We start from the raw sequence: 17,928 nt of genomic DNA, 5'->3' as shown, positions 1-17,928 counted from the left end.
AATAATACTCTTCAAACGGTCCGCCAAAGGCTAGACCGATTGGATCGGGTCATGCAACCTGAATCCAATGAGGCGGTGCCACCGCCAAAAACGCCTGCAGGTAGATTACCCGTGGCATTGCGACTTGGCGATATGTTGCAACATGAGTCGTCCCGCGCCACGATGCACGGGCACTCCCATAAAGGTGCAAGGCAGGGAGATTCCCAATATCGCCAAAGTGACGACTTCGGTCGTCATCGTGTAGGGGATTCCCATCCTCCGCGGGTTGGTTTGTACCACCGTAGAATTCGGTAAGACTCCTCGAATCACTCGGCTTTAGCCAGCATGTGCGGAGATTGGCCAGAGCTTCCAACCAAGGTGAGGAATAGTCTGATTTGCGGTCTTTCATTAACCGCAACTGTGAGGGTCGAACCCACGTTACGAAAAGTGATGCTCAGGTAGCTTTGCTACCTCAGATTGAGGAACTACAGCAAGCTCTGGATCAGCTTAAGGCTCAGCAAAATGAGCAAAGGCAGGTCGTAAAGGCGTCTCCCTTTTCTCCGGTACTGTTAGCTGCCCCTCTCCTATCGAGATTCAGAATGCCAACATGCTAGCATTTGATGGGAATTTTGATCTGCAAGATCATTTATACGAATTCAACGACCTCATAGAACTCAACCAAGTCTCTGACTTGGTAAAAAGTCGTTGCTTGGTAGTAACCTTTACCGCCAATGCTAAGCGTTGGTTCAGGTCGCTTCCAGTAGGATCGGTCGGCTCATGGCCTCAAATGAGCTCGACATTTCTGAGGCACTTCCAGGCAAACAGGAAGTTCTCAATGCCGCTAACTACTTGAGCAATATACGGCAAGAGAGGGATGAACACCTCCAATCTTATATAGACAGGTTTCACATAGAGCTCCACAAAGTGGCTCATACTCTCGAAGAGTCTGTTTGGACTCTCATCGTTGTGGGAGTTCACCCGTAGACAAACTTATGGAAGGAACTGCAATCTGAGGATGATGTTTCCCTCACTCGCTTCTACAACCTTACTAAAAAGTACCTCTATATCGAAAGTTTTGTGGCAGCTCTTAGTCGCCATGACCCCAATCCATTGGGCAATGCTCCCAATCGGGGGGAGAATAGGAGGGCTAATCGCAGATGAGCTAATGATGATCAGCAAAAAGAAAAGAAGCAGCGATACGAGCCCAAGAAATCTTATGCCCTAATTCCTTGTCGCGATCGTGACAAGAGTTAATACACTTTTCTGAATGTCTCGGTATCGGCTATTCTGGATAAATTAGAGGAGGCTGGTTTGCTCGAATAGCCTGAGCCCATGAAGAATCTCCCTTCAGCTAGAAGCGATAAAAAGTACTATCGTTATCATCTGGATAATGGGCACCACACTGATGAGTGTCAAGCCTTCAAGCAAGTAATTAAGGACCTCATTAAACAGGGGCACTTCAAAGAGTATGTTGATGACTCAGTTCCCGTTCAAGAGAAAAATCAAGAGGAATCAGGGAAGAGGCTTCGTGGTCGCAAAGATCTCTACAATGTGGGGGATCATCCTTGGAGGACCACACCCCGCAGGGAACTCTCGAGGTGCCCAGGAAAGGTATGCTCGGGAAATCCCGTCATGATCCCATAAGTGTCATGAGCACGATGCCGCAACCCGCCAAGGTTCGCAGAGAGGAGGAAATCACCTTCTTCGAGAAAGATGCGGTGCGATTACTTCATCCCCATAAAGATGCTCTAGTCATCATACCTAAAATAGATCGGTGCGAAGTCCACTGGATACTAGTGGACAATGGAAGCGCCGTGAATATCTTATCTTAGCGAGCCTTTGAGAAGATGAAACTGGACGAGGTAGATCTGAAGCCTGCCTCTATCCCTCTGTATAGTTTCACTGGCGATCATTTGATTCCCAAGGGGATGATCTCGCTCCAGGTCACGTTGGGAGAAACCAACGAGTTGACTAAAATGATTGAGTTTTTAGTATAAGACTGTCCTTCTGCTTTCAATGGCATCTTAGGACGACCGCTACTACGAAGCTTCAAGGCAGTCACCTCAATATACCATCTGAAGATGAAGTTTTCCATCCCGATAAGGATAAGGGAAGTAAGTGGATCTCAATGCACATCTCGCGACTGCTATATAAGGGCAGTGCAGATGGCGTGCAAGGGAAAATGAGCACCAGTTGGCATCCCTGAGCAGGCAATGGCGATCAGTAGGATCGAGCCACAGCCTGGCCTAGTTGAGGATGACATGGATCCTCGCATCTAGGAATGCCCTCACAATAGTCTGGTCGAGGACCAATTCGAGGTATCGGTCGATCAAAGGGAGCCAACTCGAGTTTTGAGGATCAAGAGTAATCTCAGCCCTCAGCTCGCCAATGACCTAACAAGCTTCCTCAAGGAAAATGTTGACATATTCGCATGGACTCATGCTGACATGGTCGGGATCAGTCCAAATGTTATATCTCATGCCTTGAATATTGATAGTGCGGTCAGGCCGATTCACCAAAAGAGGAGAGCAATGGACCCCGAGCGGTATACCGCCTTAAAAGTTGAGGTAGATAACCTCCTCTTGAACGGGTCCATCCGGGAGGCACTTTGCCCAAGCTGAGTTGCCAACTCGGTCTTAGTAAAGAAGCCTACCGGTAAATGGTGGACTTGTATTGACTTTACCGACCTCAACAAGGCCTGTCTAAATGACAGCTTTCCTTTACCGAGAATCGACCAGCTCGTCGATGCTACCTCCAAACGCGAGCTGTTGAGTTTTATGGACGCCTACTCGGGATATAATCAGATTTTGATATACGCACCAGACAAAGAGCATACCTCCTTTGTTACAAATCAGGGGCTACATTGCTATAAGGTTATGCCCTTCAGCCTAAAAAATGCTAGGGCAACTTACCAGCGGCTAGTTAACCGAATGTTTTTCGAGCAGATTGAAAAATCAGTGGAAGTCTATGTTAATGACATGCTGGTCAAATCGCATGTTGTTTTAGATCACATAGCAAATCTCATTGAGATGTTCGGTATACTCCGAAGGTACAGAATGAAGCTCAATCCCTTGAAGCGTTCGTTCGGATATCCTCGGGAAAATTCTTAGGGTATATGGTTAACCAGAGGGGAATAGAAATTAATCCCAAAAAGATTCAAGCTCTCCTTGATAAGAGGAGCCCGACCAACTGAAAACAGGTTCAAAGTCTTAATGGGCGAATAGCAGCTCTTAATCGCTTAATATCAAGAGCAACAGATCGCTGCTTGCCATTCCTCAATATACTCAAGGCGAACAAGAAGTTCGAGTGGACTCTAGACTACGAACATACTTTCTAGAGCATAAAAGAGCACCTCGGAAAGCCACCTCTTCTGTCTAAGCCACTCCCTCAAGAAATTCTTCTCATGTATCTATTCGTCTCTCAACATGCGGTCAATGTAGCTCTGATTCAGGAAGAAAACAAAGTCCAATGGCCAGTATATTACGCGAACAAGTGTTTGCTGGATGCCGAAATGCGGTATCCAAAAATGAAGCGATTAGCTTATGCCCTACTGGTCGCCTCCAGAAAGTTACAACCTCATTTCCATGCCTACACTATCTATGTATTGACCAACTACTCGCTCAGGCAAGTCCTCCAAAATCCAGAGGCTTCGGGTAAGTTGCTCAAGTGGGCGATGGAACTAAGCCAGTTCGATATGTAGTACAGACCGAAAGAAACCATTAAAGGGCAGACTGTTGCTGATTTCATTTTAGAGTTTTCACACCAACCGATTCAGGAATCCGAGCAACAGTCCAACAAAGTCACCCAAGAAACTATTCAGAATCTATCGACCTGGAGCCTCTATGTCGATGGATCCTCGAGTAAGAAAGGGCTGGGGCAAGTCTTTTCCTCCTTACTCCTAAGGGGATTCGTATCCATGGTATTCTTCGGTTTGGGTTTAAAGCTACCAATAACAAGGCCAAGTACGAAGCACTACTCGTTGGTCTGCGATTGGCAAAAGAAATAGGGTCAACCGCGATCAGTATTCACAGTGACTCCATGTTGGTTGTTAATCAGATTTTGGGAGAGTATCAATCCAAGGAAGAAAACATGATTAGTTATCTGAAGAAAGCTAAGGCTGCATTTGAGTCTTTCAACCACTTCGCGATCGCACAGATTACTAGAGACAGTAATTATGTCGCAGATGCCCTGGCAAGAATAGCCTCATCGCTAGACTCAGATGCCCCAAAAAGTATTCCTGTTCGGTACATAGAGATCCCTAGTATCAGCTCGCCCAAACAGGCTGTGGTTAGGACCGAATCAGTTTCTTGGATGACCCTAGTTATTCAGTATCTCCGAGATGGGACCTTGCCCAATGACAAGGTTGAGGCAAGAACCCTACGAACTAGAGCTGCTCGTTACACACTCATAGGAGATAAGTTGTACAGGCGAGGATTTAGAGCCCATTTTCTCTAATTTGTAACCGATGAGGAAGCAGACTATATCATGAAGGAGATAAATGAAGGGATCTGCGGTAATCATACTGCCGCGTGATCCCTCATTAACAAAGTTGTTCGTCAAGGGTACTACTGGCCCCTATTTCAAGAAGAAACCTTCAACTTTGTAAAAAAATATGACAAGTGCCAGCGGTTCGCAAACGTACCACGAGCTCTTTCCCACTAGCTGATAACTATGACAAGCCCCTGGCCATTCTCCATGTGGGGAATTAATCTTATTTGACCCATGCCAGCTGGAAAGAGAGGGGTCAAGTATGTTGTGGTCGTGGTGGATTATTTCACTAAGTGGGTCGAAGCTGAACCCTTGGCCGCAATCACTACCAAGAAGCTTAAGGACTTCGTCTTAAAAAATATAGTGTGCCACTACGGAATTCCTTATACACTCATCTCTAATAATGGGAAGCAGTTCGACAACGAGAAATTTAAGCAGTTTTTCAATGAGCCGAGGATCCATAAAAAGTTCACCTCAATCGCGAGACTGCAAGCCAATGGCCAGGTTGAAGTTGTCAACAAGACCATCAAGCATACTCTGAAAGCTAAGCTTGGTGCTGCCAAGGGAAATTGGGTCGACGACCTCCTAGAAGTCCTATGGGCATACAAGACAACTCCGAGAACCTCTACTTCAGAAACGCCTTTCTCGCTAGCATGGAGAACAAGTGTAGACTATGTTCTGTTGTGTGTTGTTGGTCGCTGCATGCAGAGTATATGTGGTGAGATGATCTATCCATTTGGAGAATATATTTTCATCTAGTGGGCTCCTCCTTGTCACATACTGTGCCCATGCCTGGGCTAGATGTTCACGCTCCTTGCCGAGCTCCTCTGCTTCTTGGGTTTGATTCTTGCTTCATGCAAGGGTGTGCCCCGGGCTCCTCATCTTAGTCTGGGTTGGGGATTTTTACCACACAACAATTTGTAAACAAAACCAAAACAAAATCTAAAAAAATATTCCTAATAATTATTTTATGTGGGATTTGAAGTAGGAAATGAGTTTGAAGAATAAGGAATAGGTTTTTATTTCATTTTGGATTTGGTTGCCAATTTTGGTAAGTTTTCCCAGTTGTTGAGTATTTTATAAAGTTTATTAGGGTAAAACTAGCATCTTTGTGGTTGGTAAAAGTAAAATTTAGATGGATGAAGACTAACATTGGGGTTGACGGTGTCAGTTTCCGAAATCAAGGGGGAGTATTGTCTTTTCACTCCAACTTTGAAATTGGGGATAAAAATGTAATTCATCCTATATTATTTAAAATATGTCTCACCTCCTAGTTTCAGAAACTAACAATTTACCCCTGTAACTTTTATATTTGACACTCTAACTTTGAAAAATGGGGGAATAATTGTAAAATTTTGAAACTATTGAGTTAACATAAGATTAATTGATGCCATAGATAATGGGCGAAAATGAATTTATCCTAGTTTTCTTAAATAATCAGAACATGGAAATATATTTATAAAATCTAGAAAGGATTCTCTCTTATTCCTTATAGAATTCTATTTTCAATGCAAAATAGGAAAACTTATCTATATTTATATTGCGACGTCTCTCAAGTTTCCTTATTCAATACTTCTTGTCTCCCTGTTCTTCAACCTTGAATAATTTGGTTGAATTTCAATCTTTTTCTGTGTTCTTGCGGGGAGTTCTTAAAATTATCTTACGCTTCAAGAATCATTCTTGTTCATTGGTTTGATCAGAAGCTATAATAAGTCTACCTGCAATCATTCTCGGTGTGTTACTGTACTTCGCTGTGACCATCAAAGAAAAAGGTTGATTGATACTTGATACTTGGTGTTTCATTAATGGACAATATTTACGAGTTCATTAAGCCAGTTGGTAAGGGATCATATAGGAGTGTGTGGAAAGCTTTGGATAAATAGTCTGGTGAAGTTGTTGCCATCAAGGAGCTAAATAACAAATATTATATTCATGGGAACAGTGCAAAAATCTGAGAGAAGTCAAGTCCTTAAGCATAATAAATCACCCTAACGTTATCAAACTCACAAAAGTAATTATGATGCTTGATTTTGACACCAACGACTCACAGGTGCAAAGTACAAAGCGGGCTTAGAAATTACATGTGATATGAAAATATATAGCGAGAGAATAAATAAAAAAAGGTTCTTAAAGTGGTTTGGAAGCTTAGAAGTGAATCCTTCATCCACTGTAGTTGTATTAATAGATGGTTATAGTCAGGTCTTGTGTAATAAGCTTAATTACAATCTAGAGAGAATGTATGTTGTTTAAGACTAAAGATAAGTCACTCCCGTAAATGAGAGAGGAGCCCTCTATTTGTATTTTGTAGTTGGAGGATTCAAGATAATAATCATGAGTCTACAGTCCGGCAGGTGTGGTACAATTCCTAAGCTGCTTCCCATTGGTTGTCTGCACGAGAGACATCCTTAAATTACGTAGGGCTTGGGCAGGTGGACGATTCCTAGCCACTCGCAAGCCTGGCATTCACCTACTGCACTAACGAGAACCATACCTCTTCTGTCATCGTACGATGTGGTAGCGTCTAGATGGCACAAGCCCTCCTAAATTCTGATTGGCCCTTGCTGATGAGAGTCCACACCAGCCTTGACTTTTTAGGCATAATAGAAGCCCCCCAGTTTTTGAGGTTTAAGGATTGAATCTTGAGAATTTCATGATTATGCCGCGACTTGACTTGTCCCAAATGACACTTGATTGAGCTGACCGAGCCGTGAGGAGGTCGCAGCATAGGTCTCTAAGAATGGCACAAGTGACCTGAGGTAGCCTTTTCTCATAGGTTCACCGACCTGGGTCAGACCCTACTAAGTGCCATACCGACATGCTTTGAATCTCATCCGCAACTTGCAACCTAAGAATACTTAGCACATTTTTATCAAAAGCAAGGAATCATATCGTTTCAAAACCGATACATGGAAAATAGTGTTTTACTCGAACAACCTCTTCAGATGTTATCCGTTGCACTTGATAGCTAGTCTGGTCAATAAAATAATCTTTATTTTGACAAACGTGTCTATTGTGCAATAAGTGCCAGCCATGCGCATTAAATGCAAGCCATGCTGAAACGACATTTTCTTTCAGAGCATTAAATGTGGATGAGACCACATTTAATGTGGAGGAGGTAACCGCGTTGACACTTGGTTGCTCCAATGGAGGGAAGTGTCGATTGACATTCATGAAGCTTGGAGGTTACTTTTTCTTGCGGATGAACGACACGTGGTTGCAATTAATGGCAAGAAACGTATCTCGCCCAAGCATTGCTTGCCTAGGGAAACCATTCGTTGTTTTCCCCCCTATAAAACCCCGGGCTCACCTCAAGTTTTGTCACATAACTCATATTTTCAGAGAAAAAACAAAACTTTCGTGAAATCAGTCATTCCTTCTTCCAATTGATGTGCATTCTCTACTACGATAGAAAGTTCATTCCCAGCAGCCAAGAGGTAAGGAGGATTTCTCCTTCGTTTTCTTCTATTATTTTGTTAATTGCTTGACTTTTGTAGTAATGGTGGGTATGAGCTATTTGCAATCTTTTGTGGTGCGTATTTCCGGACGATGGTGAGAAGAAAGCTTTTTGCTTCATAAAGAGTAAGAACTTAGGGCACAAATCCTTAGGAATTCATTCCCAAGGGTTTTTAGGGTTTTTCTAGGGGTTAAGGAAGGCATATTAGGGTTTCTTTAGCTCTTCCATGTCATCGTATGGAACACTGTATGGAGACTAAGTTATCTCTGCATGTTGCCCCTTTTTCAGACTTTAGGAGCTATGGATACCTTAGCAACCAGAGTAGTTGAGGGAACGAGCTCACAGGCGTCGGGCGCCCTAGCAAGTCCTGTGCAAGAGACTTTATATGTGCCCACTCGGGATGAGATACAGAAAGCAATGGACCAGTGTGTGCTTAGCATGGATTTCTACCAACATAGGACATATATAGCTCGGAATCCCCAAGAGGGAATGGCAGCAATCTCTAAGGTGATCTTTAAATGTAGGGCGTTGATACCTTTTCACCCCTTCATTAGATCGATCCTCAAACACTTTGATAAGAGTATAATTTATATATTTTTATTCCTTACATACTATGTTTTTTGTTATGTTTTATGCCTATTTAAGTTGATTAGAGTTTATTTTATGAGTTTGGCATAGTTGGATAGACTTTAGGAAATAAGCGATAAAAGATTAGGAAATTCTAGAATTTTTGTTATTCTGACCAGTGCTGCGTTTTTCAGGTTTTTCATGGAGTCAGATTTCTTGATTGTAAAAGTGTTCTTCAGAAAAAGTAAAGTTGACGAATCAAACTTTCCAGGAAGGTATTATGTGCGAGAATCCAAGTTCGTTTGGGTCTTCATTAGTTGTTACAAAACTGGACCTGGAATCTTAGTCACGGAAGGATTTCCTGGCTGAGTATTGAATCTTCGAACGGGCCTAACTGGAGGATCAGGTATTGAAAGCGGGTGATTCAAAAACCTAGACTACAATTTTTATAAAGTGATCAAGCCCAGAAAAGATTTTTACATTGCGAGAATCCTGGTGAAAGCTGGAGACGAATTTTGTTTTCCATATCTGATAAGATTTTGACAAGTCTGGAAGTCTATCTTCTAGGAAACGTCTAGGAAAGAAATTCCATGATTCGTGGGGTAGAATTAAGGAAAACACATGTTATATATTGATGGGTTGTTAGGTTAAAAAGGGGGGAGAAGAGAACAGCAGTGGTTTTTGGAGTTTTTTCGGTTTTCTTTTACTTTCTATGTCAAGATGTGAGGTTGATCTTTCTTCGTCAGTTCAAGGGGATTTTGAAGCCTAAATTTATGTCATTGCTGTAACCTAACTTCAGTAACATTGTTCTTAATCTCGTTTTTATCGGAATTGTTTATGTTATTCTGTTTTAATTGTTTATAATTTTCTGTTTGAGTGATTTAGTAATGGCCTGCTGAATTATTTTATTGGAATTTTATCTGTTAGAATTAGGAATTGTGATCCGTAATTTTCCTTTTTCTATTCAATGGGTAACACATGATGATAGATGATTATGGACAAGTTTTCATTCTGTCATCTTGAATAACATAACCTAAGTTAAATAATCCGAGCTTGTGTGATTGTTGCTTAGATTGATCTATTTTCCTAATTCTTATGGCTGCCATTGAATTAAACTTAGAGAGCTTATTCTAGATTTTTCGAGGGTTAGGATCTACTTGAAGAGCTTACTTCAATAGTGACGATTAAGGGAGAATTCGGGTAACAGAGCTTGTTGTTTCCTAGGGTCAGTAGTTCCATAATAGCGAGATAGAATAGTGTTACGGTTAGTTCGTGTCCAATGCATGTTTAGGTGGATCTTGAACCGAGAACTGATTGTTTTTAACCTGATTTTTTCTTCCATTAAAGACTTCTTTGTTTTACTTTAGTTTGCCTTGATTACAAACCCCTTTCATTACTTTGTTGTGTTGTCATGTTCACTGTTTAGGGTTTTATTGTGTTGTTTTCATTGTGGCTATTGGCATAGAATATAGGATTTAATCGAATCATTTCCTGTGGGATCGACCCTTGCTCACCCTATATACAATTTAGTAGTTAGGTTAGTAAGGTTAATTAATTTGGTGTATTCAGCACGCTACCAAATTTTGCGCGCTACCATAATTCGAGGTCGTGCCATTGTAATTGACGCCTAATGCGTATATGATAGTTATTGCTATGTATATCGCATGTGGCGAAAATGGCCTTGGCAAGCTGACAGCGCTAGAGCTCGCATACGCTTACTATCTGAAGAAGAGCAATGATAAAGACTCTTTTTACCTCTCGAAACGATCTACGTTTGAGGGAGGAATATTTGGTTACCCTAGTAAAGTTGGGGCTTATGAGACCAAATTTTTCTTTTTTTAGTATGATGGTGTCTACTAGTTTAGGGAACTGAGTAGGTTTTCCTTTCCTTCAATTTGTGAACTGTCCCTTTTTCTTCAGCTTTTGTTTTTAACGAACTTTTTTATCTCTTTGCAAGAAATAAGACGACCAAATTGACGACTCTGACAGATTTCAACCAAATTATGGCATTCGATAATCTGCCGGAGTAGAGTCACAATGCGAGATTACTCGTGACTACTGCCAAACTAAGAAAGTATGGTTTTTTCAATCCTGAAGCATCTTTAGTACACCTAGTCCGTAAGTATCCTCACACTTAGAACATTTTTCTTTTGTCTATGGTGACCTTTTCGCTAACATGCTATCATGGCACGTAGCAACCATGCCACCCAGGGTTCCAAGGCCGATGACGAGGACTAAGGGGTTCGTATTTCCTTGAGTCACCCTAACTGAGCCAACCGAGGCGATCCTTGGCGATATCTCAATAGAGGGGATACTGATTGGCACACGAACACACATAAAGTGACATGGGGAAGCTTCTCGGCCTGCGGATACTCGCGCCACTAAGCAGAAAACCATGGGCCAGAATACTAAGAAAAGAAAAAAGTTGCAGGCTGATGAATCAAAGTCCAAGTCGGAGGGCTTAGGGGTGTAGCCGGGGAGATCACAGCCTTACCAGGCTTCCTGCTTGGGGGTGCCCCTGAGGGCCTCCAAAAGCTTGCACAAAGGAGTGGGGGAGGTCACGGTTGCCCAAAGGAAAGCAGGAAAACAACGGGTCGATGAGGTACCAGTTCCTCTAGGGTCAGACATGCCTGTGTTGGATTCCATGGGACAACTCTGGAGAATCTATAGCCGATGGTGTATACCCTACTGGAGTGTCAACTGGCTACGGCCTTTGAGGAGTTCGTGGCTTCCCGACCTGTGGACCTGGTGGCCACTGCGCTCCAGCTGCAAAGCTGAGTAAAGCAGCTTGCTCTTATAAAGGATTTTCTAACTTTTATGATTCTCTGGAAAATGGAAGTTAACTCTTGTTTCTTTGCTTATGCAGTCCCTACTCGCCTTGCATATGATCCAACAGATGATATATCTGGACTCCGCTGGAGGGTTCCACGAGCTGAGGAAAGAGAATACCAAGCTGAAATAGGACTTTACAACTCTGGACAAAGAGGCAAAGGCAATCCATATTCAGGAAAAACTAGTATCTAGTAGAGAGAAATTCTACCCTTCGTATGGTGGACTTTCAGAAGGCTGAACTCAACAAGAAAGACGCGGAGAACAAAGAGCTCCAAAGGACAGTGGCCAGACTCACCAAAAAGTGTGACGAGATAGAGAAGGAGCTGAAGGTAAACTCTGAGCATACCATAAAGGCGGAGGATGTCAAAGCTCGACTATGGGAAAATTCTAAGAAGTAGAAGAGAGCTATGGAAATGGACCTTGAGCTGTCCCAAGGGCGGGTCACTTCATTAACTGATCAGATGATGCGCCAAAACCTTGAACTCTAGAGGAGGGCCACTGACTAGGCAATGTGGGCCATCTACAGCTTGTGACCAAGAAATCTGGGGATGGACCTCTTCGACCTCCCGATTGAATATCAGGACATCCTTGTTTCCATGGCCCAGGCTGATGATGCCGAGGTTAAGCGGGTTGATAGAGGAAGTCAGTGGAGGAATCAATCATTGGTAATAACTATACAGTTACACCTACGACTGTGATTCATCAATCAACACCCATGCCTGAAGGACTGGATTTCATTACTCTCTCATCAACTCTCAACCACATATGCACAATTTTTAAAAGCACTCATCTAAATTCTAAAGTGCGATATATGCCTGATTCACAGCTGTCTATTTTCTACTTTACTCTGATATTTCACCAAAATCAACCAATCATTCCATTATAAACACATTTGAGCGGCTCTTTATTTTAAAGATTACTTTCATACGAATGAAAAGCATTTTCATTAATTTTTAAATATAAATAATATATTTTTTTTAAATATAATAAATTCTTTAAATTTAATGAAGTTACTCTTTTTTTTTAAAAAGAGACCTAATGAGAGAGAGAATTATAAAAAAATATATGAAAACTTATAATTGATTAATTAAAATTAGGATAGAGAGTGGAATTTGACTCTCTAATATGGAGAGTCAAACTCACTTTCTAATTTATATTTTAAGATAAAGAGTATATTAGACTCTTATTTTTAGGATAAACTTTTTATAAAAGAGTTTGGGTTATAAAAGGTCCTTTGAAGAGACTCTTTTAGCATTAGGTTAAGACATTAATCTCTCCCTCCCATTTCAATGCAATGCATGGCCAATAAATCATTGACTAACTATCATTTGTCAAAGTCAAATGGTAATAATAATACATCCAAATAAGCTAACCAGCATTGAACATTTTCATACAAATATCAGTGCTTAAATTTGACTTTTGAGGAGGCAATTCATTCTGCGCTCAAAAAAATCTGCTACCATTTCCTTCCTACATGGTATTTGTTGGAATTAGCGACCAATAAATTGCTCACGTGTTCTCTTTTTTTACTACTTGTTGATACTTGATTTTGACACTAATAAGCCACACATGTAAAATACTAAACGGTTTAAAAATTACACGTGGTATAAAAATATGTAGCGAGAGAATGATAAAAAACGGTTTTAAAGTGGTTTGGATACTCAAAAGCGAATCCTACGTCCACTGCAGTTGATTAATAGATGGTTACAGTGAGGTCGCGTGTAGCGAGTTGAGTTACAATCTAGAGAGAATATAGAGAGAGAAAGAGAGAATGTATGTTGTTTAAGACTAAAGATAAGCAATCCCGTAAATGGGAGAGGAGCCATCTATTTATAGTTGGAGGATTCAAGGTAATAATCACGAGTCTGTAGTCCGACAGGTGTGGTATAATTCCTAACCTTTTTCCATTGATTGTTTGCACGAGAGACATCCTTAATCGCATAGGCTTGGGCAGGTGGACGATTCTAGCCACTCGCAAGCTTGGCATTCACCTGTTATACTGACGAGAACCATACCTCTTCTGTGATTAGCGACGTGGCAGTGTCTAGACGGCACAAAGCCTCCCTAAATTCTGATTGGTCCTTGTTGACGAGAGTCTATGTCAGCCTTGACTTTTTAGGCATAACAGAAGCCCCCCAGTTTTTAAGGTTTAAGGATTAAACCTTGAGAACTTCATGATTATGTCGCGACTTGACTTGTCCCAAATGATGCTTGATCGAGTTGATCGAGCGAAGAGGTGGCAGCATAGGTCTCTAAAAATAGCACAAGCGACCTGAGGCGGCCTTCTCCCACAGGTTCACCGACCTGGTTCAGACCCTACATAGTGCCATACCGACATGCTTTGAATCTCATCTGCAACTCGCGACCTGAATACTTAGCATTTTTTTACCGAAAGCAAGGAATCACATCGTCTCTAAACCGATACACTGTGAAGAGTGTTTTACTCGAATAACCTCTTCAATGTTATCCGTTGCGCTTGCCAATTAGTCTGGTCAATAAAATAATCTTTATTTTGATAGACATGTCTGTTGTGCAATAAGTACTAGCTATGCACATTAAATGCAAGTCATGCTGAAACGACATTCTCTTTCAGAGCATTAAATGCGGATGAGGGCACATTTAATGTGGAGGAGATAACCGGCCGACGTTTGGTTGCTCCAATGGAGGGAAGTGTCGATTGGTATTCACGAAGCATGGAGGTTATTTTTTCTCCGTGATTAATGACACGTGGTCGCAATCAATGGCGAGAAACGTATCCGCCCAAGCGTCACTTGCTTAGGGAAACAATCGTCGTTTGTCCCTCTAAAAACCCTGGGTTCGCCTCAAGTTTTGTCACATAACTCATATTTTCAGAGAGAAAACAAAACTCTCACGAAATTAGCCTGCCCTTCTTCCAATTGATGCGCACTCTTCGTTACGACAGGAAGTTCATTCCTAGCAGCTGAGAGGTAAGGAGGATTTCTCCTTCGTTTTTTTTTATTTTGTTAATTGCTTGATTTTGCGGAATGGTAGGTATGACCTGTAACAACTTTTATGGTGCGTATTTCTGGACAATGGTGAGAAGAGAGCTTTTTTCTTCATAAAGAGTGAGAACTTAAGGCACGAATCCTTGAGGATTCATTCCCAAAGGTTTTCAGGGTTTTTCTAGGGGTTAAGGAAGGTACATTAGAGTTTCTTTTGCTCTTCCACGTCATCGTACGGAACATTGTACGAGACTGAGTTATCTCTACATGTCGCCCTTTTTCAAACTTTAGGAGCAATGGATATCTCAATGATTAGAGCAGTCGAGGGGACGAGCTCACAGGCATCGGGCACCCTAGTAGGTCTCGTGCAAGAGACCTTATCAATAGCCACCTGGGACGAGATACAGAAAGCAGGGGACCAGTACGCGCTTAGTGTGGATGTCTATCAGCATAGGACAATATAAGCTTGGAATCCCCAAGAGGGAATGGCCCGAGTGTTTGAGGCGATCTTTAAATGCGAGGCGTTGATACCTTTTCACCCTTTTATTAGATCAATTCTCAACCACTGAAATGAACAGAGCTCATCTGGTGCAGCATGAGAAATTGATCATACTTTCCTTTGATGAGTTGGCCCCATCCTTGACCAAAGTGACTCGGTCGCCGGACAACTCAGCTTTGTATGCATCAGAGTTTATGACTTTCTTGCTAATGTTGCTGTAAATATCCCGGATAACAATCTCAAAAGCCGTTTGAACATTAGTAGACTCAAGTGCAGATGTCTCCATGAAGAATAATCCCTCTTCTTCTGCAAGGCTTCTACCTTCCTCTATGCTAACATCTCTTATATTCTCCAAATCACACTTATTTCCCACCAGCATTCTTGCCACCGTAGTATCACAATGAGCTGTGTGATTATACAACTGAGGGTTAAACTTCGTTGACTTCCCAAAACAAAAATTGAATAGCTAATTTCCAACGTCAGGCTCATAAATTGAAGAAAGAGGAGGTGGAATATTAAACATATCGAGATTCAGAAATGGAAATTGTTAGCTGTGTTCCACCCACAGGATTAACCACATTGCAGAAAGATTATTCCCATGATAGTAATCGGATTTAAGATTTGAAATTGTCTATTTAGAACCAATCTAGCTATGTTATATTTATATATAGCATTCAGAAAGGAATCCCGTCACTCATGTCTGGTAGGACTAAAGTATGCTTCCACTGGTTGAAAACTGGAATAGTTTTTGAGGATCATAATCAGAAATACAGAGTTCAATCACAATAATATCAATTTGTGATAAATATGCATCTGACCAAAGTTAAATTTTACAGAATCTCAATTTCCACCGGGAAAACTAGGCAACAGCAACAAGAGCCAAAAATTGACAAGCTAATTAGGGTTAAGGCTTATTCCAGAAGAAACTAACCTTCTGTTTGGTAGCCAAGAAAGAGAAAAAGAACGGAAAACAAAAGGTCGGATTTCCATAATATATCTTATCTCAATTTAGGGCAGGATATTCAATATCAATAAACTTTTTAAAGGCCTATTACCAAAAGGAAGGCAACTTTTAAGCTAATCAAGCAAAATATCTAATCACAGAGTTACACACATCCGTTTTCCAGAACACAATAAAGCAACAACATCAAACATAGTTAACCATAACATTTTTTTCTTTCTCGCACAAATTTTACTTCGCAAAACAAACAAAACACAAAACAGTGGAGGCAAGGCCATTGAATCACAGAAACTAAAACACAAATAGAATAATTACAAGACTTACTGGTGAGCTCTTCAAGCCAGCGTTTAATGCTATCAAAGCTACTTCTTCTGGTAATGTCATAAACAACAAGCGCACCAACAGCACCTCTATAGTAAGCAGAAGTAACAGCTCTGAACCTCTCTTGACCAGCAGTGTCCCAGATCTGTGCCTTCACTTCTTTCCCATCAATCTCCACCACCTGCGTCTGAAACTCTACTCCGATAGTCGCCTTTGAATTATTATCAAACTCATTCCTTGCAAACCGTGACAGTAGGTTTGATTTTCCCACCGCCGAGTCACCTATTAACACAATCTTGAACAAGTACTCTTCACCTTCTTGCTCTTCTTTCCCCATTGTTGGAGAGGCGCTTGTGCGTTTCGATGAGAATGTGAAGTGGGGTTTTAATTTTGAAGGGGGAAAAAATTGGCACGGACAAGACTGCGTAATTGGCGGGGGAATATTTTGGTGCGGCTTTGACTCTAATATTGAGTTGAGGTTGGGAGGAGATGGTGCTTCAGTTAAGTGGCTTTAGTTACCGCAGATGGATAGTTGGATTGAATAGATAAGCATTTGATGAGTTTGGTTGGGTTGGTGCCAGATGAAATTCATCATGTCAGGACATGTATGGCAATTGATGACTTATAAGACCATTTTAAGTGACTTGACCTCCAATAAATAAGAAATTTGTTATTTCATTCCCTCATTTTATTGGATTTTCAGCATTTTTCTTTTAATTCTTTGTTTATCATGTGAATGAAACGTCAATTATAAGCTAATTAGTCACTCTTCAATATTCAATATTCAACATCCACCGCTCCAACAATCTATCTTTATTCTTTTCACACCCTTTTTGTTTGCCTATCCAATAATTTTGGATCATGCTTAACAATTGTGATTAAGATCCTTTTTATTGTAGCCTAAGTAATAACATCTTACTCCCATAAAATTATAGTTTTGAGTGTGTTGAGATGAAAGAAAAGAAAAACTAATTAATTTTGATTTATAATTATATATACACCCCTATTTCTTCTGATGATCTCTAGAATTGTGGGTTCTCCATTTACCAGTAAGGGGCAGCTGTCCTCTCTCCAATTTTGACACATCTATTATCATTGGACTCCAAAAATGGTTGTTATTTCATTCTCGAATCATGTTCTACAAAAATGGTTAGCAACCAAGCTGCTCTCGTTTCTCATGTACAAGTATGAACTGGAAGATAAGTAGTCATGGTGTGGCTGTGCGAGTGAGATGGTAACCAATAAAAGTTGGGGCAGGGTAGAGTGGCCTTCTTTTCAGCTAATTTAAGCGGGTTGATAGAGGAAGTCAGTGGAGGAATCAATCATTGGTAATAACTATACAGTTACACCTACGACTGTGATTCATCCAATCAACTACCCATGCCTGAAGGACTGGATTTCATTACTCTCTCATCAACTCTCAACCACATATGCACAATTTTTAAAAGCACTCATCTAAATTCTAAAGTGCCGTATATATGCCTGATTCACAGCTGTCTATTTTCTACTTTACTCTGATATTTCACCAAAATCAACCAATCATTCCATTATAAACACATTTGAGCGGCTCTTTATTTTAAAGATTACATTTCATACGAATGAAAAGCATTTTCATTAATTTTTAAATATAAATAATATATTTTTTATTTAAATATAATAAATTCTTTAAATTTAATGAAGTTACTCTTTATTTTTTTAAAAAGAGACCTAATGAGAGAGAGAATTAATAAATAAAATATATGAAAACTTATAATTGATTAATTAAAATTAGGATAGAGAGTGGAATTTGACTCTCTAAATATGGAGAGTCAAACTCACTTTCTAATTTATATTTTAAAGATAAAGAGTATATTAGACTCTTATT

At 40.8% G+C, this 17,928-nt stretch overlaps 1 protein-coding gene across 1 annotated transcript; it reads right to left on the bottom strand.

The window, feature by feature from the left end:
- Window positions 1-14,855: 14,855 nt before the first annotated feature.
- On the bottom strand, window positions 14,856-16,648 carry LOC116122830 (ras-related protein RABA5b-like). The gene is made up of 2 exons (XM_031408636.1): window positions 16,068-16,648; window positions 14,856-15,187 (listed from the first exon to the last, which is right to left on the bottom strand). Exons 1-2 carry the CDS (start codon window positions 16,399-16,401, stop codon window positions 14,865-14,867), a joined length of 657 nt encoding a protein of 218 aa, XP_031264496.1. The 5' UTR covers window positions 16,402-16,648; the 3' UTR covers window positions 14,856-14,864.
- Between the last annotated feature and the right edge of the window lie 1,280 nt (window positions 16,649-17,928).

The sequence above is a fragment of the Pistacia vera genome, unplaced genomic scaffold (genome assembly GCF_008641045.1).
Source record: "Pistacia vera cultivar Batoury unplaced genomic scaffold, PisVer_v2 Contig1025, whole genome shotgun sequence".
Lineage (NCBI taxonomy): Eukaryota > Viridiplantae > Streptophyta > Magnoliopsida > Sapindales > Anacardiaceae > Pistacia > Pistacia vera.
This window is presented reverse-complemented; position numbering and strand designations above follow the sequence as displayed.